This window comes from Bactrocera neohumeralis, chromosome 5 (assembly GCF_024586455.1).
Source record: "Bactrocera neohumeralis isolate Rockhampton chromosome 5, APGP_CSIRO_Bneo_wtdbg2-racon-allhic-juicebox.fasta_v2, whole genome shotgun sequence".
NCBI classification, from domain to species: domain Eukaryota; kingdom Metazoa; phylum Arthropoda; class Insecta; order Diptera; family Tephritidae; genus Bactrocera; species Bactrocera neohumeralis.
In genome coordinates, this window is record NC_065922.1 from 13,314,921 (window position 1) to 13,338,075 (window position 23,155).

Below are 23,155 nucleotides of genomic sequence, written 5' to 3' on the forward strand. Positions count from 1 at the left end.
GGATTTGCGGTAATTGGTAAATGCAACACTGTGCCTACACTACTAGAGGCGACTCTGTCGATTAACGGTACTAAGCAAATGAGCACTTTACTCTCCGAGAGTTGCCGCTCGCCGCCTATTTAATTAAATTTGCGCAGCACCACGGGTATTATTTATTCAATATTCGAACAAAAAAAAAACAACAAAAACAAAAACAAAAAATAAAAAAAACAACAACAACATAAATAAAAAAACAATAACAACTTAAACAAAAAAAAAAGAAAAACAAGCCTCGTCTATCCGAGTTAAGTAGGCTTTATTTACTCGCCCATTATTGTTGGTAACTAAAATCAGCTCGTTGTTGTTGTTGTTGGCGCAGTTTTGTCCATTGCGGCAAAAAGCTTTAATAACATAATCGAATTTACCACTCGCCATTGAGCACTTTTTTCTGTGAACTCTCTCACACTTGCCCAAAACTTCGGCGTTGATGGATTACCGTTATGTGTAGAAAAAAGCGTATTTAACCGCTAGTCGTTGCGTCGTGTGTGTGTCGCGCTCGGTGGCCCGGTGGTCCGGTGGCAACCGCAACCGTTTTTGGTCAAACTTAAAGCGGGATTTTTAAAAACCGAAACTAATCGTTTTGTGTGAATTTATGTGGTTTTCGATTGTTTTTTTCGGTTTGTATTTGAGTCAGTTTTTTCGTTTGTTGAACTTTTTTCTTTATTTGTGATTTCGCGGGAAGTCGTCAAAGCACTTAAAAGCAATAAAAAAGCATCATAGAGAGAGCGATATTTGAGCATTTTTTATATATATTTTTTAATGTCAACTCATTACGGTTATATTAAAATTAATGAATGAATAAGCAATTTGAAAAGCTGGCACCTTTTTAGCAAGCAATATTTTTCCCAAAGTGAGTTTCATAGCTCAACACAACCCCACTTTGATTTTAATTTGGTGGATTCGATTTCTCGATTTTTTGCTTGAAGCACACTCTTGTGTCAGATGTTTTATGGACTGAGGCAGAGCATACTGAAATTTACAAATGGAAGTAAAAGCAATACACCAGAAGATGGTGAACCCGACTCCCCAACCGATGACGATTGAGCAGACGTTTCATAGGAATAACTCGTCTGAAGAACAACAAAGGATTGTCGACCGAGCTATTCAAAGACGGCGGCTAAGAACTGATAAGGAGCATGCATCAGTTTTTTTGTACAGGGTGGGCCATCTAACATTTTAAATTTTAATTATCTATATTTCGACATTGGAAACGTCAAATACCATTCGGAAAGTGACAGATATTCAGTAAAAAGTCTAAAATTTACGAAATGGGTCGCTATTCACTAGAAGAAAACTGGGAAATATTGAAAATTTTAGAAAGTTTGACCGAGGATGGTCAATTTTATCGAAAATCATCTTTTCGGACGAGGCCCATTTCCACCTCGATGGTTACGTTAAAAAGCAGAATTGTCACATTTGGGGCGCCACATGCCATACAGCAAACGCTACACTCAATCTTTTACGCCCTATCTTTGAAAATCGCATAATCAGCAAAAGAGGTGATGTGAATTGGCCTCCCAGAAGCTGCGAGTTAACTCCGTTGGACTATTTTCTGTGAGGAGCTGTTAAAGATAAATGTTACGCCAACCATCCAGAAACAATTTTTTAGATCTAAAGTACGAGATTCAAGCTGCTGTAGCTGCCATAAGGCCTGAAACCAAAGAGAAAGTACTACAAAATTGGGTGGATCGGATAAGCTACTGTAAACTCAGCCGTGGTAGTCATTTGTCCGAAATTGTTTTCCACAAATAAATTTCATAAAACCGCCTTTTAAATAAATGTTAGGCCTTTGAAAAATATGAAGCCGTTTTTTCTTTATTGACTTTTTAAATTTAAAATTTTATCTGGCCCACCCGTTAGAATATGGTCGGACGAAAGCATGCCCAACGATTGGAATTTGAGTGTGATCTGCCCAACCCACAAAAAGAGAGACCCCACAATTTTCGCCAACTGCCGTGGAATAAGCCTCCTCAACATCGCGTATAAGGTTCTATCGAACGTATTGTGTGAAAGATTAAAGCCCAGCGTCAACAAACTGATTGGACCTTATCAGTGTGGCTTTAGACCTGGAAAATCGACAACTACGACCAGATATTCTTTATGCCGCGATGTCTGAGTTTGGTATCCCCGCAAAACTAATACGGCTGTGTAAACTGACGTTGAGCAGCACCAAAAGCTCCATCACGATCGGGAAGGACCTCTCCGAGTCGTTCAATACCAAGGGAAGTTTCAGACAAGGCGACTCCCTATCGTGCAACTTCTTCAATCTGCTGCTGGAGAAAATAAATGATATTGATATCATCGGCCTCAATATCCGCGCCGTTAGTTTTGCTTTCTCCAGACTGGACAAGGAAGCACAGCAAATGGGTCTGGCAGTGAACGAGGGCAAGACGAAATATCTCCTGTCATCAAACAAACAGTCGTCGCACTCGCGACTTGGCTCTCACGTCGCATGTTGAACAGTCATAACTGATGAATTCGTAGATAGTTTCGTCTATCAGCTGACGAGTCAGCGTTACATGTTGTTCATGATCGTTTGCGCATTGGCAACGGCGAATATCGCATGCGATGGAACGATGAGATGTACGAGATATACGACGACATTGACATAGTTCAGCGAATTAAAACACAGCGGCTGCGCTGGGTAGGTCATGTCGTACATATGGACGAAAAAGCTCCAGCTCTGTGAGTATTCGACGCAGTACACGCCCGTGGAAGCAGAGGAAGAGGAAGACCTCCACTCCTTTGGAAAGACGAGTTGCAGAAGAACCTGGCTACACTTGGAATCTCCAATTGGCGCCACGTAGCGAAAAGGAAGAACAACTGGCGCGCTTGAACGCGTCTATACCTGCGTAAGCCGTGTCTAAACCAATGAAGAAAAAAAATGCGATTTACCTGTTCGATTTACCAATTCGAGAGTTTAGATGGATGTAGTTAATGAGAGCTTTTTGGATATACAGATATACCGATTAATGTAATTAGCTATGTGGTCTTTAGTGTTACAACACAATACAAATTTTCACGAAGTTTCATTCTAGATCGCTTTCACACAATTATTTCTTAAATGGATCTTGCTTTCACAATTCTCCCTACACACTTTTTCATATAGTTAATCAGCTCTATATAATATGTGAGTTTCTAACTGTTATATATTAAAATATTTTCCAATTCAATAATATTACAACACAAGATTTATACTTACTTTGACAATTTCCGATTGGCGGCATGCGAAAGCCTGACAAAGGATCGGCTGAGAAATGGAACGGTCGCTGTCCGAATGCGAAATGGAACTGTTGTTGTTGTCCTAAAAGCGACAACACTGAATTGTTGTAAGTTTTAAAATAACTGTTCTTATCTTAAGTTGATTTGTCGAAATAGCAATGTTATAAGTTATTGGTTATGTGTTGGTGTCAAATGTTTTGTGATGGGTGGAGTGAGGTAATGTTTCACAGTTTTTTGATGCGTTAATGCAAATTTAATTATTTTACATTATTTTTCAATGTTTTTGTTTACTTATTGAATGTGTGACATGTTTCATTCGTTATGATTAACCTGAAAGGATCTGCTTCCACAAATTGCTGGACAGTCTAGATACAGGTGTTCTGTAGTTTACCGTTCCAGTTCTGACAAGAGACTATGTCCATGTGTCTTGAGCCTGCAGTGTTCAGTATAGAGCGCGACAAGGAGACGGAATTAGTCTCAGTGGAGTCAATCTCCATATCTCTAAATCTTGCTATGTTGTAACCTTCCAAAGGCAATTTGATGTGGGATATTCCTTTTGATTGCTGCCAGTGGCGTTCTGTCCCCATTCTCTCCTCCGTGCGGAGCAACTCCTTTATAGTGATGGACCCCTCCGCTATGCATAGTTATGGCGCCATAAAATTGTCAGTGGTGTGTCTTTCCCAAAGCCTTCAATTGGCGAAATTAAGTTCACACGGCAGCTTCGATAGTTGAAGACCTACTGAAGACTGCGTTAACTTCGATGCATAAGTAGCCGCTCCATAAGTAACATTAGGCCTTCTGAACATGGTATACAGCCACCTGATGATACCGATGAAAACGTAAATGGATGCCGTCTAAAACTAGTTATTAAGCTTAAAGTCCTAGTATGTCTTTAAGATATCGAAGTTCTTCTTCAAAAGAATATAAAGGCTTATGTCAGGTATCAAAAAGCGTTGGAACCCTTTTGAAAACTTTTGAAAATAATGATACTGACAGACTGAGCAAAGAAAATTTATAGTAGAACTGCAAATGTTCCTTGAAAGAGGTTTTGCTGTCAAAGTATTTTTAGTATTCTAATGCTCTTAGATATGTATTCTTCATAAATCTGGATATTGTTAATCTTAAGTCAAGGAAATATCGTTGAAAAAACCTTTCGAGGTGCTTCTAAAGAACTCATTATTAGGAATTTCGGAAGTAACGGGTTCGGAAATTTACTAAGGTCGTTGACTCAACTAGATTCATGTCTAGTACTGCATTCCCATCTACTCTCCGATAAGATGATCAAGTGATTTCAAATGAAGGTAATCTAGTATGGGCTTTCGAAACAAATTTCTAGTTTTTTTCTTCAGTTCCATTAGAATTGAAGTGTTAGTCTGAATTTGTTAATAAGTTTTTTATTTCCCTAGAATGCTGTACATAATTTTGTTGTTGTTGTAACGGTTATCTAATCCCCATTAGTATTAGATAAGTCATCATCGAGGTCATACAACGGTAGGTCCAGGAAACGGGGTCGGACCATACGGAGAAAGGTGTCAGATGTGCAGTGTTAGCAGGGCATGCAAAGAAAAGGTTAGTGTCATCTGGTGTTTGAGTTTCGAGATGTAGAAGTTAAACAGTAACGGGGAGGGGACACCACTTTGCGCAACCTCCTGTATAATTCTTCTAAATTTTGAGTTTTATTGTCGATTGCTCAGGTGGTCCTGGCGGGAGCGTAGATTTCCGAAGTCGAAATCCCCAAGTAGGGTTATGTTGATTATGACCCACCTATGAGGATCGACTTTGGTTGAAGCCATGAACTATCTAATTTATGGCGAAAAGTGCTGTGGTGGTGTTGTACACTTTTCGGAAGCCATGCTGGTGGTTTGCTAGACTCAGGTGGTGCTTGAAAGTCGAGAGTAACAAGACCTCAAATGTTTTACTGGCCAGATGAGAGTTATTGGACGATAAGATGCCCTTGTTGGCGGGTTTCCCAGAATAAGAGACCTGTTTGAGCTTCTACGGACCGTAGAGTCCTGCTGTTGCCCACTTGGGTGCAGTGGTGGCGCAGTGCGTGAACTTGGTGCAAATTGCATAGCCGAGGATAAAGTCGCAGTAATGAGTTAGCAGTATGGGGCCAAGTAACTCCTGGTACACTTCCAGTGTGCATCAAGGACTGAGCGGGACTTAAGATGCCTCCATCTATTACATGTATTACACCTAACTGAAGTAGAGTTTATATTTTATGATGGAGCTGAAAGTACAGTCTCTGGCCGGATAAATCTGGGTCAATTCTGGTAACGTAGAACCGGCTGTTTTGGGAATTAATATAACCGTTAATCATAGGCTATGCTAAAACAGTGAACCACGATTCCTTACATTAAGCAATATACCAATTTTTATAACCGATTGAACAGTATGTCCTCGGTGAAGATACCCGAAACTATTTTAGAGACATTTTATGCCTTCATAAAAACAACAAAGTCTTTAAATGTGGCACTCATGAAAATTTTAGGTATGAAAAATGTAAGCTCGCACTAAATTCCTACTTAATTTAAGTACTTAACCCATTAGCTGGCAGCTGTAGCGCCCATGCCCCGGCCAACTTCATTATAAAATTATAACCTTTCGTCTGGTCAAAAGGGACAAGCCATTGTTTTAACTGCTGCACCCCAAGCTTGGCAAAGCGAACATACAACTAACAACAACAGCAACAACTAAAACATGCTATAAACTTCATATGTGTACTTATACTATATATATATATATTATATACTGTGTATATATGTATGTGTGGCTGTGCCGTACAATGGCAAAAGCGACTGTCTTTGGCTGTGCTGCTGCAGTTGGTGGCGAAAGATAAATCATTTGCGGATTCAATTGTTGCAACTATTTCATTTTGCATGCGGCGCAGAGACGGACGGCCAAATCCTTTTGTCCTTGACTGCCGGCGTTGGACGGTGCGGTGGATGAGGGGTGAGAGGGTTGCAGCCAGTGAGTTAGTAAGTTAGTGCAAACTAACTGTAAGCCTTTCACACACACACACACATATATATACATACATATTTCATGTGCCTGAGTGTATGTGTGTATGTTCGTTGGAGAGGCAAATGAATCTGCTGGCAAATGTGCCGCTGTAAGAGCTCATCTGTCTCGAACTGTCTGCATTTAACATATGCAAAGTAAAATATTTGCATGCTTATAAATATTTAGTAAATGGACACGGCAATGAATGGCAGGACTTTTCAATGCACGAAAGGATGAAAAGGCAGCTAAACTAGTCGGGCGGCAAAATGGTGGCAACGCCGGCAAACGGCAGACGTATTTAGTCCAACAAAGGCATATTTCATTCGCCAAAATGGTGTGCTTCCGCTCCCGAACACCACCCGGACACCCCTCGGCCCCGCTCTCTACCACTAACTACGCAGACGCTGCATGAATTCATTTGCTGTAGTTTATAGGCTTCTTCTGTGTACATGTGTGTGTGTGTGTGTTTGCATATGTTTGCTGGGATTTGCTAATGAATATTCTTAAAGATGAATTGTTTCATTAGATGGGCGCAACACATGCACAGGCTGAGTTGGTTGTTGCACGTACAAAAAGGGACTCCTGTGCGAGCAAGCAGGACAACAGCAGCAAAGCCAATGCTGTAAATTTGTATGGCCACACTGGCGTAGAGCGTAGAGCAGCACAAGGCGTGTAGCGGTAAATAAGTTGCAAACATTTCACTATCTTGCAACTAATAAATTGTTGCTGTCATTGTAGTTGCTTTGTTGCAGTCGCATATTTTAGTTCGGGCATCTAAATTAAATACTTTGTCGGCGAGCGGGGAGTGGGTTGGGGGACAGTAACTCCCTCTAAGCTTTGTTTTCTGCGCTTAGTATGCATGAGTACTCCCACATTACAAGTTTCTTTGCGTGTATGTGTGTTAATATGTGCTTGTGTCTGTGTTTTGTTTGAGTGTGTGTGTGTGTTGTTTTGTTGTTGCATACTTACTGGTCTTTGAGCGCGGTTCACGCGGTCCATCCACTGTCACTTTGATCGCTTTGTTGTAGGTGGCAATGTGTGGCGGATTCGTGGATACCGTTATTGTGAGTGTGAAACTTTTCCCTGAAAATTAAAAAAAATAAAATTATTGTTAGTGTTTTAGCTTGATGAATATATTTAACAAATTTGAATTCTGAAAACGGAAACAGTTATTGAGAAAATAGAACACCGTAGGCAAACAACATTTGCATTCTTGAGATTTCTGTAATCTCTTCTAACCCAAAGGAACTGAGTTCATAGGTTAGGTTAGGTTAATATGGTAGGCTAATAAGCCACACATAGACCAATTTTGGTCTTTTGTGATACCAGATGGATTTCAGTTGCTAGATCCAAGAGGAGTAGTGATACTTTAGCCGTGTCCGTGCTTGAGGAGAATTTCAACAGACTGTGGCCTCACTATCTATGCTTACAGTGTAGTCTTGACAATGCGGTACAAGTGCACAAGAGATGTTCCATTGTTTCTCTGGTGCCCGCTCTAGACATTTCCTGCAGTCTTCTAGATCTTTCAGCCCCATCCTGCGTGCCATTAGACAGTGACCAGTTAGTATTTCCATCATGTTTCTATAGTCTCTTCTATTCAGTACCAATAGGAATTTTGTGTGAGTACTTCTTATCTACCGTTTTGCACATGACTTTTGCAGTTTTTGCACCCAGGCAGCTCCATTCTTGGCAATTTCGTTCACTATTCCATTGCCCTCGATACTTTTGTGACCTGGCACCCAGTAGGAGTGAAGGTGCTTACTTCTGGCAACATTTTCCTCTGTTTCCCAAGACACTTCCGGCCGATATGCGATATGAGGTTACTGCCTTGATTACTGCATGCTTGTCTACGTAGATTTTGCGGCTTCGCAGTTGTAAAGACCTCAGCTTGAAATATACTGCAGTGGTTCGGCTACTTAAAAGGTTGTCTTATTCCTAACTCCATCGTCCATTTTCGAGCCATCTGTGTAGATGTTTAGAGTGTTGCGCGCAGTTAACATATCTCTAAGCCAACCATATTTTTCTACGTTTACTTTGAACCTTCTTTATTAGTTGAAAAGTGGGATCATGTAGTCGATGTTTGCGGAACTGCCATTAAGCACCGAACTATGCCGAAGTAATAATCGAATATGTAAATTCTATTGCAGCCGGTTGTGCTGAGCATCTGCCTACATGCATATAAAGCATTGTTAACCTTTCTCACTCTTTCTTCCACATTGTGGTTCCCCTGAAGTTCGCTGTCCAAGACTACACCAAGGTACTTGGTGCGGCCCTTGAGAGAGAATTATGTCCTATTTATAGAAGGAAAACTCCATGAAGGAATTTTTTGCTTTTTAGCGAACGCAAGCATATCCGTTTTCTGTGAGTTCAACCCCAAACCGTCTTGCGATGTCCAATTCTGAACTGTATTGACAGTGATGCTAATGGTCTGTAGACACCTACTCGTTATTAAGATGGCCAGGTCGTCGCATACTCTACTTGTACTATCGTAGAAGATTTGCCGTCTAAGTTCCTTAGCAGTTTATTCATCACTAATGTCCATAGAAGTGGAGATAGCATTTCAACTTGCGAAGTACCTGTACATACTTCTTCAGTCATTCTAGCGTCGTGCCGTTTTGCTCTTATCCTTGTAAAAGTCCATCGTTGTATGGCAACATCTTCAGTCTTCTTGATATTTCTTGATGTGGATGCTATTCAGAATAGATTCCGTAGATACCCAAGACGCTACAAGAGTGTATTCCTTAAGTTCAAGAGCCCTTTATGTATTAAATACCATTGTATGGAGTGCGTTCTAAACATCTACTGATCTGCCTTTCGTATATGCGTGCTGGTCTTGGATGTACTTCACCCGAACTCTTTCAACATAACCTCTCTTTAGTTAGTTTCAAGAAAACAGCAGCTTATTATGCCACAAATTGAGCTTTATTAGGTAGTTTGGTGACGAGCAAAAGTAAGCGAAACACTAGTGATTATTATGGTGTGACATTTGGTACAGATGTCACTGACATCAACTTTGCATGAAATTCAAATAAAAAAGTCTTACTATTTTTTGCCCACAGTAGTAGCCCTCTCTTAAATAAATGGCGACTCAATTAACTCATCAAATGATGAGCTCCTTTAAAGACCCTTTATTTGGGGCTTAAGTGGCAAACCAAGAAAACACAAAGTGGCAAGAAAAGTTAGCCTTTTAGCCGAGAACAACAACAAACCCCACAAAATAATGCACAAACAAACAAATAAACAAAGAAAAAAAGGTGACTGTGTAGATTTCTTGAAATAAAAAGGACCTCGAAGCAACCCCACAGAGTAAATAAAGAAAAAGAAGCAAAGAACACGCATAAAAAACGAGCGGGGCATGAAATTGCGCAACGGTGGGCTTGCGGCGTAGTATTGACACGAAGCTGTGCGGGCGGCGTAAATTTCGGGGAGCACAGCAGAGGCCGACAAGCATATCATAATCAGCTCCATTACAACTTACTCGTGTAAGACGGGAAAGGTACTTAGTTTAGTAAAGACGAAGACGTTGGTGGGGGAGACGGCGAGTGTAAGAAAGCAGGAAAGAAAGCAGCAAACACAAAAGTTTGGGTGCCGGTCCGCAGGCGTGCAACAGGAATTCCCAAATGTCATGTCATGCCCGATTATGGGCTTCCGTTTTTTCGCGCCGACACCTTGCTGTTGTTGTTGTGCGCTTTTTTCGAGTTCATGATTTTTTACTTGCCGCCTGTTGTGCCGTTATTTGTTGGCATTGGCATTACAAGTAAAAGTATTTGTTCGCATTAACACAAAAAATCGCTGAGGAGTAGAGGCGGGCGCAAAGTGCCAAAGTAAAACAAGAAGATTTATGAGGATTTCGACTTGTCGGCTTTGTGATTTGCTGCGGCGGCGCCACACCACTTGCCTCGTTTGCACTTTCTTCGTCGCTTACTTTTTGCTTGTTCATATTTGTTTTTGTTCTTATTATTGGTTGAGCTCATTATTAGCTGCGCTCTTGAGCAGCGAACCTTTACATTTGCTGGGGTATAGTTTTAGGCGCGTCAGCTTAAGTTGTTGCAACAACATTCTTTGGCTTTGAAATTTAATTAACTCATGCAACACAGTTTTGTTTTCGCATTTCTTCATGCGCGCCACAGATTCTTTTGTCAACATCAAGTGTTGTTGGCAACGCGAAAGGTGTGAAGAAGTGAAAAAGCTTTTAACTCGGCAAACAAAGCGCCCGCTTGTATGCTTCAGCTCGCTTAAAAAACATATGTGCAAACACAATTATTCTTTTGTTGCTAAAGCGGTGACAACAACAACACACGTGTCTACGAGTGTCTTCATTTTAAGCGCACACGAGCGCCGTTGAGTTGCGTGTCCTTTCGGCACACATCGCTGCTGTCGCTATGCTTACATTTCGTAAGTCCTTGGCTTCATATATCAACACGTTACTTTTTGGTGGATATTTTTTCTATTTTCTACAATTTGATTTGTTTGCATATGTCTCAGAAATAATGAAAACGATTATGTGGCATGAATTGCCATTAGCAACCCACGCGCTCCAACGTCTCCTGTGATTAATTATCTGCTTGAAATGTTCGCAGGTAAAGGGTTAAGAGGCCAAAAAACACAAGGACAACATACCTGTGCGCTTCTCAAGCGAATTTAAGTTCATATGTAGCGCTTGTAAGCCGTGGTCTCCATACGTGATTTCTTTGTTTGAATTAATTTGCTCTAGTCTTGGCGTATTTAAGTTTATTTTTAGATTCGAAGGAATTTTCAATTAAAATGGTTTTAAAATAATCTTGAGGAAGCGTTTTTATTATTGATTTCAAAGACATTGTAAAATTGACGATATAAGAATAATAATTTGAAAGATGATTGAATGAAAGGCTTGCGCAGAACTCTTACCACGCGTGTCTAAATATAAGCACTCGCGGTCCGTGCCAACTAGTTTTGAACTAAAGAAACATCAATCAAAATCTCAAGAGTATTGTTGCGCAAAATAGATCGTATACTTGTAGTTCGGGTCCATAGAACTTGAGCACAGGAACATAAAGTTAGCTTGACATCAAACAGTTGGAATCACTGTTGCTATTCCATTAAAACTAACGGGAAACAATTTTAGTGCATATTTTCAAAAAAATTAGTAAATTGTTGGAATTCTCTAAACTCCACAATTGGATCATTTAATAAAAATATTACAGCTGAAGAATGATACAGATGGATCACTTAATAAAATTATTTCAGCTGACGAAGATATCGAATTTAAGACGAGGTCATTGATGCAAAAGAATTTGAAGAACGTGAGAACGAATAATAGTTAATATTAATAAGCTTGCGGACCGGAATATACATCGTCAAGTGAGTTTTTCGACGTGATCGCGAAGAAAAAGTTCCGAAGTCAAACCAGGCCCTCATCTTAGAAGGACCATTTAGTATGTAATAAAAAAAAAGTGTCACATATCAAGCCTTACTTTCCATCTTGTCGAAATTAATCGAAGTTCTACGATTGATAAAACACGAACGTAGAGCTTGAAATTCAACGGAGATACAGTATTTGCATAAAAAGGTATTCCATTTGATTTCCGAATTTTGGCGCTATAGCTGAAATATATTGAGAAATATTGTGAGGGGTACGAACAGGTAATACAAGAGCAAAGGGAGCTCGAATGGAGGTCTTGGCTTTCTATGCGCTTAAAATCGCTAGATGCTGCTTTTTTGTCGGAATCGCCGATACCGGTTCACAATAGCATATCACTGCCATATAAACTGAAAGGAAAGCTTTATCATTTGAGGAGATATCTCAAAGAAATTTGGTATGAATTATTTTTTGAGGTAATAACGAAATATGCAAAGAAATTATTCAGATCGGATCACTATAGCACGGAGTTGCCATACAAACAGATCAATCAATCATCAAGATAAAAATCTTTTATACGCTTGAAGGTTATTATAACCTCAGTGCGTCTAACGTTAATGCTCATTGTTATACTCTCGCAACAAAGTTGCCAAAGAGAGTATTATAGTTTTGTTCACATAACGGTTGTTTGTAAGTCCTAAAACTAAAAGAGTCAGATATAGGGTTATATATACCAAAGTGATCAGGTTGACGACTAAGTTGAAATCCGGATGTCTGTCTGTCCGTCCGTCCGTCTGTCCGTCCGTCCGTCCGTGCAAGCTGTAACTTGAGTAAAAATTGAGATATCATGATGAAACTTGGTACACTTATTTCTTGCCTCCATAAAAGGTTAAGTTCGAAGATGGGCAAAATCGGCCCACTGCCACGCCCACAAAAGCGGAAACCGAAAACCTATAAAGTGTCATAACTAAGCCATAAATAAAGATATTAAAGTGAAATTTGGCACAAAGGATCGCATTAAGGATGTCTGGACGTAATTCTTTTGAGTGGGCGTGGCCCCGCCCCTTACTAAGTTTTTTGTACATATCTCGGAAACTACTATAGCTATGTCAATCAAACTCTATAAAGTTGTTTCCTTCAGGCATTTCCATATACAGTTCAAAAATGGAAGAAATCGCATAATAACCACGCCCACCTCCCATACATAGGTTATGTTGAAAATCACTAAAAGTGCGTCAACCGACTAACAAAAACGTCAGAAACACTAAATTTTACGGAAGAAATGGCAGAAAAAAGTTGCATCCAGGCCATACAAACACCCTGATGACATGTACAAAATATGGGTGAAATCGGACCACGCCTTCTTCAATATAACGCTCATCATCTGATGCCTTCTCTGTATAATAATAATATTTTATACGCTTGAAGGTTATTATAACCTCAGTGCGTCTAACGTTAATGCTTTTTTGAGTTATTTTTCTGGTTACCACTGTTGTATTGGGGTTACTTAGAATTATTTCCTTAAAGAGAGCAGGATTTCATACCAAATCTTGCAAGAGAAGGCAAATTTTTAATGATCTCGCTTTGGAGTGCGCTTTGGACCTCGTAACTTACTAAATAAGAGAGAAAACTACCGATTAACAAATTGAAGATTTATGTTATATTTCACCGTTATCAACTGTATTTGTAGGAGGTTGCAAGGCTACTACATATTAGCGAAGGTGTAATAAGCATCTACACTACTTGTACATATATACAAATATATATATGTATCTATGTATATGTTATGTTTACTTAAGTATGCAAAGAAGTGCATACATAAGTACTTGGCCATCAAATTAACCTCAAACAGTATTCACTTTGTGGCAGAGCCGATGACAATTTATTGGCAACACACAAAAACACCAAACAAAGCAAATAAATGTCCACACAAAGTAAATATTAATAATAATTGCTATGGCATTTTGCCACTACAGCAACAACAACAATAACAATACTATACTACAACAACAATACTATACTACAACAACAACAATAGTAGTGTATTACAACAACAACAACAACCAGCGTGCATATACAATAATAGGCAAGCACTTGAGCGGCAACTTAAAAGGCTTTGCGCAAACAACTACAACAAAAACATCCCAATTAAACCAACAAAAGCAACAAAGCAAGTGCAAATAAACAGCAATCGTACTAACGGCACTTAAAGCTATCGAAATTATTATTTGAGTGAAAAATATGACAACAGTTAAATATTTGTCAAAGCATTAGATTCGATTTAACCGAAGAAGTGTGCAAATCTTTTGGCAAATTTGTTGCGAAATCCCACACAGAGTCAGACGAGGAAGTCAAATGGCTGACTGTCAGTGATGGATGTTGGTGGCGGTGACGAAAGGTGTTTGCCAAGCTATGGATTATAAGCAATTTATGCACGCCGCAAGGGGAGACTGTGGGAGCTGGTGGAAGGAGGCGAGGGGCACGTGGCAGCAGTGAGGGTTATGTGAGGGGGTGTGTGTGGCATAAATGTCATGATTTCAAACAATCAATACAAATAAATCAAATGCCAGCTACAATGACAGCCGCTACAAGGCCACAAGGCTGTTACTTATACGGCAGGTTACTCATACGCCATGGCAGGCGGTGGTTAAATTGAACTGTAAGGCCAACGCAGTGCTGTAAAGCTGCTGATAGATGTGGATGGTTTAGGTAAATATGACGCAGGCTTTGATTTCAATGCGTGTGGGCTTACAGGAAACATACACACATGTATAATATGTATACATGTATATCGTCACCTAAAATGTAAAACAACGTAACATCAAAAAAATCGAAATTGAGTTTTTTATTGCTTATAATTCATTACTTCAACATATATGTATGTTTGCTTCAAATTTTAAGTTTCCGCTGACAGATATAACCAATATATAACCAGTTAGCATAACCATTTCATACCATATATAACCAATATATAACCAGTTAGCATAACCATTTCATATCATATATAATCTAAATATAACCATAGCATAACCATTTTATATCATATATAACCAAAATATAACCAGTTAGTATAACCATTTTCTAACCAAAACTCAAATTTTGTTCCAGTATGAGTGGTTTCTTTATATCCCTTTACCTTCACCTGTAAGCTTATGGAAAGTGGTGTTACGTTATTTTGCATTTTAGATGACGATATGTATTTCTATATGTACTACGTATATATGTGTGAGGACAAATGCCGTCAGCCGTGCAAGTTTCCCTTCACAAGTTTGTGGCATTTATGTTTACCAATAAATTTGTAACTCACACACACCATGTGACACACCTACACACGCACAAATTTGTCACTTAAACAACACTTGCCTCAAAAAGCAAATAAAAAACTGGCTTACGAAAAGAAATTGTGTTAACAATAACTGCCTCAACATATTGACAATTAATATTACAAATTGTGCTTTAGCACGTGACATTTGTCTTACAGCAAATCGGCCGTAAATATTTGGGCTCGCTCTCCAATAAATATTATTTTTTCCGTATTTGCTTTGTGCTTTACGGTTTTTGTGACTTTTGTCAGTTATCGTAAAAAATTATGTGTTTACCGTTATTGTGTGCTATTTACGGTGCCATTTGTACTGTCTTCTTGTTGTTTTTTATTTCGAGCGTTGTTGTATTCTTTATTGTTGTTGTATTCTTCATTGTTGTTTTGTGTTTTTACTTGTTTTTTCCAAAAAAATAACTTCATGGCTTGTTTTAGTTAATTTTATGTTGTGTGAACGCGCCATTGTCACGTGATTATTATGTGTTAGGCATGGTTAGAACTCATTTACAAAAACAAGTTGGAAATATAATAAAAATAAGCTATTTGTTGTGGCCACTAAGCACGCAACATTAGTGGGATGAGTTACTAGTTATGAGAGAAAAAAGAAAAATTCCATATTTGTATTATTTTTCGAGTTGTAAATATGTATATAGTTGAATGAACGTTTAGGAATGCACTGCGACCTGTGTTTTATTTTGCTCTCTTCAACATCACAACACTTCATTTAACACTGTTGAATTAAAGTGGCTTAGTAAAGCTCATGTGTTCTCTCATCAGATTCATTTGCCTGATAACCTGACTCCAACTTCTAACGCTTTCAGGTCCGTTAAGAAGTATATGCTCCGTGCTGCGTTGCCTCCGCCTTTTGTTCACATAAACGAGAGAAATCCTTGGAACAGACAAACAATCCGCGCAGTTGAGCAATTAGATGATTGAGATGATTAGCTTAAACTGATCTGTATAAAAACGCACAAGCTGCCTTAATTTGGTTCTGAGGACAACGTTTTTTGAAACCATTTTTATCGAACTCTCCCACAAACAGCTTGGTCCGACGAATCCGCAGCGTTTGTTGTCAGTGTGTGAACTCCAGTAAAGATCCTGTTAGCTGCATTGTCGCAGCTTTTTTTGCGAGAAGTTCGGCAAGCTCTTTTGATGCCTCTAAGAAATCATATTTTTCCTGTTAAGCATTTTTATCCATTTCCGTACCATTCTTGATTTCATTTTAACAGACGAGACTGCCTAAAGTGCGGCTTGACTATTACTAATAATGAAAAATCATTTCCCGTGAAAGTTTTTCTATAAAATAATCTCTAAGCTAATTTTAGCCGTCGATTTCAGCTTGAAAAATGTTTTGGAAATCTGCAAATGGACATTGACAATTCGCTGCCTAACTATGTCAGCCTCAATTTCATCTGCTGTTTTCGAGTCTTCTGTATTTCTGCTCCTCCAATGTCACTCTTCGAGGATGGAGTCCTCCAATTCATTTTTGCCATCCAGTGAAACTTTTAACCTTTTTTCACAGTACATGCTCTCGGTAATGGCGGTTCTGAGAAAGAGTTCTTATAAAGTTCTGATAACAACAAGGCTGAGATAGCGTCTTTTGCTGTAATTTCCACAAAGATGTGGTGCGGAGTGAAGTCCAAAGCAGCCGCTAGTCCAGCTATAGGACTCGTGATTATGGTTTCAGAGATGCATGCACTTTCAAGTAAGACTATTGCTCCTCATAATGTCGCTCCCCATGTGAGCAATGGTGTGACTATTAAGGTGTACATCCAACGTAGTATGGCTGGTTTGAAGGCTCATGTGCTACCAATTGGGTCTTTACACACCATCAACGCATTGCTGGCTTTCGCAGTCGTGGTGTTGACATGCTTCTCTCAGTTTAATCTTGAATCTCATACCAGCCTTAATGCAAAAAGTCATTCACCTATGACCTGACCAACCAGCCAAATCAGCGACAAAGCCGATTAAAAGCTCTGCATTTGGTAGGATTTGCAGGTCGTGCCGTATTATGAGCTTCTATAACCATGTGGAGCCATTAAGAGGGAACGCTACTAGCAATTATTCATCAATCGCGCGAAATTCGCGTTTAGACACGATATTATTTCCATCATAACAGTGCCCGACCTCATGTTTAGAGACCGGTTAAAAGCTATTTGAAAAACAGCGGGTGTGAAATCTTACCTCAGCAGTTTTGTTGAGATGAAACCCACAAATTATCAGAAAGATTTGATAATGATATAGTTTCAGAAAGCCAACACTTTGAATAATACAACTGTATATATGTTTCTTAAATAAAAATTTTGAAAAACAACTGCCCAAATATAGTTATAGATCCAATACATATCTTTACTATGTATAACCTTTTTTCGTTGATCTCTGCTTTCCTGAATTTTTCTAACAAAAAACTTATTCAAAATGATATCCAAACACGTAAAAATTATCGAACTGAAATATAGTATAAAGAAAATTGCAGAGAAACAAGTAAGGAAAGGTAATGATCGGGTATAACCAAACATTTTATTCTCTTCACCTCAAGTTGCAAACTGTCAACCAGAAGATCGGGAAATTCAAAGATAAGACTTTAAAACCTTTTAGCAGATATTGGCTAAACTAAATAGAAGTTTCAATCCCCTATGCACTTGCAGAACGGGGCTGACAGATCGAGAAGATTGTTGCAAATGTCGAGGTATCAGGGAAATTATACATCATCTAATAATACATCTATATTATCCCGTATTGGCAAAGCAACGCATTAATCAGTGGAGGCTCCAGGGTATGAAACACCAGCGCTGGCATCCTGAAAGATGAATAATTCTCACGAACTACGCAACGGCACTACAATTGGTATCCCAAAAGACCAAAACTTGTCTATGCGTGGCTCATTAGCCTACCATACTTACCAAACACCCTACTTTTTAGTTGAACTAGAAGCAACATAAATGATTTAGAATACATATCAGTTGTAACCAAGCATAATATACAAGGTTCTATGAGGATTTCCAATTTCCCGCAATTTCAAAATCATGGAGTTGTATAACTCAATTTGAATGCAAGCAAAAATTGCTTAAGTTCTAGAGAAATTATCTCGAAATACCATAAGCGCTAAGCAACTTCATGCAACACGTAAGCCAACAAAGTTTTCAATTAACACAAAACAAAGTACGCGGAATGCCTACAAAATCAGCCAGCGAACGGTCACTCAAAAATTCTCAGTTTTGTGCAACGGGAGCCACTGCTGCCCAGTCATGCCGGTGCGCCCACAAAATTCGTCGAATTCAGTTTGTTTGAGCGATGTAGAAATTCTAGCAGCTCGACGAAATCCAACAAACAAAATTTGCCAAAACAAAAAATGCCACGAAAAACAACAAATGCTTGTTGGAGGATAGCTGAATTTGCAATGCGGCGGCATTCCAGCGAAACGAAGTTGCGCGCAGCGTACAAATAACGGTCTAACAGTGAATAGTCAATAGTGAATTGAAAAAGCCTTGCATACAATAAGGCGCCGAGAGTGAGCGCGCAAGTGTGCGCGCTGTTGGCTTTGTGATTGTGGCAAATAGCAGCTGACGCGCCACTGCATGTTGCACACTGCCGCCACTACACAACCATCCAACGGCCTGCGCGCGGCATAACGAACACCGATACGATGCGCTGGTTTGGTGTGGCATGGTGTGGAAGAATTTTTCTGTGGTGCGACTTTGATAATTGTTGGACTTTCGCATTTGCACTCGCGAAAATCGCGCATTGAATTCGGACGCGCGCTCACATAAAAAGCTTGAGTGTGTGTGCCGCTGATGTTGCACATTGCTAAAATAAAGCCTCCACGCCGAAAAGTATGCAATACCAAAAATATACCAATGACCATTGGCACAAATAAAAGCGCCGAACACAAATAAACAGCTATGTGAGGTACAATTGGTTGCGCGCATCCCCTCTGGCCGCGCCACCTCGCGCGCCGTAGCGCGCTTTCTTGACAAGCTCGGTAAATCAGCGCAAACATCACTTTATTTACACGCAGCTGTGGCTCATATGGAGCGGAGCTCAACACCAAACACGTTACGATGGATATACGCCACGTAGAGAACGTGGCGCAGGGATAACGGTGCTGCCAAAAGCGCCAACAAATTTTACAACCAAAGCAAAAAGCGAACACCGCGTTCAAATTTTATGGACAGCGCGGCGGTGGCGGCGGTTATTGGTGCTGACTTTGATGTGAGCACAACAGCAGCTAACGTAACGGTATATTCGCACTACAGCGAGTATACACGCGTGTGTGTGCCGCGCAGCGTAGAGTCCTTATTGTCTCATATTGACAGGCGCTGAGCCCTGAGCCTTTATAATTAAATGCGCGCCGTGTAAATGAATGGCAAGTGGCAGCAGTGGCAGCAGCGGTGGCAACGTGGGCACCATTTAGCGTGCGGCCATTGGCGCACACACACGCGTGTGCCGAATAACGGCAACGCTGTGCTGCGCGTCTGAACGCCTTGTCCGGGGTCGTGTTGACGAGCAATGCGGCCTGTATTGAGGCTTTGGTTTTTGCGGTTCAACCGCAAACGGTTGCATGTTGATTCGCTGTCCTATGTTGTTGCTTTGTTGAATGCTTTTTTGAGTAGCCCGAATTTTGTTATTTGGCGCATTGTTGTTGTTAGTTGATTTCCATTGCAAATACAGTTATTCTACAATAGTTTCTCCATTCGAATTTTCGCTAGAAAATTTTGTAACAAAGTGAGGATATTTGTGTGTAGCTTGGTATAGCATTGACTTCTTATAAGCCCGAAAAAAGTTAAGCGATTAAGAGCAAAGAAGGTGCTGTCAAACCTTGTTTTCTTACGACAAAAGAAAGCTTCTGTAAATAATAATCACAAATATCCTTTTAATAAAATGATTAACTGGAATATAGTATATACCCGAATCTTATAAATCATAGTATTTACAAGTCACTTCATGGGTATTTATATATGTATATATAAATGTATGTTTTCTATATAAGTATATCCTTGAATGGTAGATCAGATTTTCAACTTAAGTTTTCTTGCTTCTTTACTCTAGCTTCGAATATTCAGTAAAAAGCCTGCGGTAAAGTATACTCTTCGGCGCTCAAAGTGGAAGGTGCCTATATAGTGGAAAAACAACCTCCTGGACTGAAATTCAACCTGCGAAAAAGTTTCATGGCGGATTTGGGGGGAGAGCCCGCGCAAACGGTGGCCAAGGTAGAAGTGACGGTCAGACAGGTTTTGCTATGTGTTTGGTATGCTTAAAAGAGAATAACTGGTTCGAAACCATGAGCTATTTCTCTCCGGCCGAACTCGTAGTTTACACCTATGCTGTCTATAATTGGACCGTCTGAAGAAAGCAATCGCATAGAAGTGCCCAGCTCTGATCAATGGGAGAGCAATTGTGCTAGGTCAGGCCCCATACATTGTTTGTTCGTTATCGACGCTAGAAACTATTGTCACTTGGTTGACAGATACTTTTGTATCCAACTTATAGTTCAAACTTCGCAACAAGTGAATACTACCTGATTCTGTCTATTTTAAATTGTTGTGCTGGTGAAAAATCCGTCTCAAGAGAGGCTTGTAAGTATGTACTCTCTCTTACTCTCTACTCCAAATTTAAGTATACCGGTTGTGTGCTCTTTTCGCCATTTTCCAAATTTATAATACAAACCGCAGAATATTAACACAAGGTAGGCAATCTATCAATTCGGGATGAGTCCCATAAGTTATGGTGGAGCGGTTTCAAGAGCTTACGCCAAATATGTGCTCGGATAGGCAGTATGGGTTCAGGAAAGGAAGCAGTATTGAGGATGTATAGTTTTATGTTCAGAATGGTGTTACAGGGAATGTCAACGAATATGTCCCCCAGCCAAGAGGACGTTTGACTACCTAAGCTGGGATCGAGTGATGTAATGACTTGAGGAGCTAGGCTATCTGGAAATTGCCCTTTTGGCGGAGCTACTTTTCGAACAGAAAAGCCTCTCTAGTCGATATGAATGGGAGTTTGGAGATCACAATAGTTCGTGGCTGCCAGCAGGGTTCCATCTTTAATCTATCTATCTGGATTGTCATGACGAACTCTCTACTTGGGCAGCCCGAGCAACTCTGTAAGTGTTGTGCGTATGTGGGTGACATTCTTCTTCTGGTTGAAGGTCGTTTGCGGTCTGAGTTAGAGCGCGCGGGAGGACAATTTTTAGAAATTGGAAAAAATGGTGACAATGTTGCTTAAGAGCTGATTGTCCCGGTAAATGGTGTCAGCATCAGTATGTGAAGCAAGTCAAATACCTGGGGCTGACCTGGCAAATGTGAAGAAGCGACTGCTAGCAACCGTAAGCAAAGTACGACGCATTTTGGGGAGTGATTGGCGTCTCAGACGTCGTGCTGTTCGCATCACATATCGTGGCTGCGGCCTGTACCACCTATGGAGTCACTGCATGGTGGGAAGCGGCCACGACAGTCTTGTGGTGCCAAAAACTCTTCATCATACAGCATTGTAAAATAATTGCCTGTTTGTCTGTATGTCCCACCGTCTCAACGGATGCTATGCAGGTTTGGTTAGGTACACCCCCTCTTGACCTGCTGTTGCATTCAGGTTAAGAAGGTGCTTGAGTGTGTCATTGCTGCGGTATGACTGGATTCCGATTTTGATGATGTGGAGAGGGAGGGTCTAGGGTCTGAGTCTGCGCCTCTGAATCCATTTTTGCATCAGAAGCTCCTATTTCAGGCTGCTTTTGTGGGGGGCGATTAGAGGACTGGGTGGAATGCCCGATGAACTCAGACATTAGGAATCTGGGTAGCTTGGAGTCCAGCTAAGACTGTTGGAAGTTTAGATGTTAGCGGTGTGATCCTTAGTCGGAATGCCGAACAGCTAGAGTGTTTTACGCCTGAGATATTTAGGCGGTGAAGGCATTTAACTGGGAATCAGTGTTCACTTCTTGTGTAAACGGTGTGTTCGTGTAATGAGCATATGAGGTCCAACCCTTCTGGTTATAAGACCAGAAGAGTATGGAAGCCCAACTGGTAGCTGTTTCGGCTACGAGGTCCAACCGGAGGCTTAGGTCTGTTACCACAGAGAGCAGGAGCCCTTAGAGTTCGCTCCAACGTGCTCATGCGGACTGGTCCCTCGGGGAGTATCGCGATGGTTGGGGTTAAAACCGGAATGCGGGTAAGTTGAATGTGGAGTTGGTTTGGAACCGGGTGCCGAACCTAAAGTACAGCAAAGGTTTTTGATGGGCCTCGTACCCTACAAATGTGGTTAGTGTGTCCATTCCACACTGCTTATTGGTACTGAAAAAGCCTGCCTTTTCAGGGTATTGGTTAACACATTGGTTTGATCCGCTGTACTCTTGATTGCAGTTGCCAGCCGGAACTAGTCTCTCAGGTTTTGGGATATCGATCTGAACACGTAATTTCCTCCGAGAAAGCTGCTCATTTGTCGACACCGCCGATATCGGAACTCTACAGCATATAGCTGCCATACAAACTGACCGATCAAAATCAAGTTCATGTATGGAAAACTTTTTATTTGTGAAGGGTATTTTAGCTTCGGTGCAACCGATTATTAAATTTTTTTTGCTGATGACGGTGGAAGACACAAAAAAAGTTTCATTATTGTATTAATAAAAACGCACTATTAATGATGCAAATTAATTTGCCACTCTAAAACGCGTTTTTCAAACACTTTTTGCTGTTGCAAGAGCACGACGAAGAGAAGTGCAGAAAAACTAAGGTCCGAAGTGGGAGTGGCGATGCAAAAAACGGCAGCCAAATGAAGCTGACCGCGTGCTGACACTTTTCCGCTTAACAAGCGGTTTAGTTCGGCTGCCATTAGAGGCAACAAAGCGACAGCTGAACAACTAAAGGGCACAGGGTAAGGAGTGCAAGAAATTAAAAATAAAACGGTAAAAATTTTAGCAAAGTTTCAATTGCTGCGAAATAAATACACGACACATTTAGACGCCTGTGCAACGGGCTCCCATAGCGGGCGGCCAAATTGGTTGATTTTGTTGCACGTTCCACTTGTTGTTGTTGTTGTTGATGTTTTTGCTTACGTTTCACGCAAAACTTTTGCCTTTTCATTTTCATTTGCGCGTTGGTAAAGCGAAAGTTTTGCACTTTTTTAATTTACTCGCATTTTGGTTGCTCTCGCTGCTGTTGTTGTTGTTGGTGTTGTGGACACTCGAAGTGGAGTGCTTTGTTTCGAAATATTTTCAATTGTTTTTTGCTGCTGACGAAATT

The 23,155-nt window shown here is 40.4% G+C and overlaps 1 protein-coding gene across 2 annotated transcripts in view; it reads right to left on the bottom strand.

Moving 5' to 3' along the window:
• Positions 1 to 23,155, bottom strand: part of LOC126758282 (runt-related transcription factor 3) — a 99,608-nt gene that overhangs the window by 16,284 nt on the left and 60,169 nt on the right. Inside the window, exons 3-4 of one of the 2 annotated variants that reach the window (XM_050472497.1) lie at positions 7,234 to 7,347; positions 3,242 to 3,343 (exon numbers count right to left, since the gene is read on the bottom strand). In XM_050472497.1, coding sequence (XP_050328454.1) covers positions 3,242 to 3,343; positions 7,234 to 7,347 — 216 coding nt within the window. Of the gene's footprint in view, positions 1 to 3,241; positions 3,359 to 7,233; positions 7,348 to 23,155 lie in introns of both variants that reach the window. The other variant, XM_050472496.1, reaches the window with a different exon arrangement.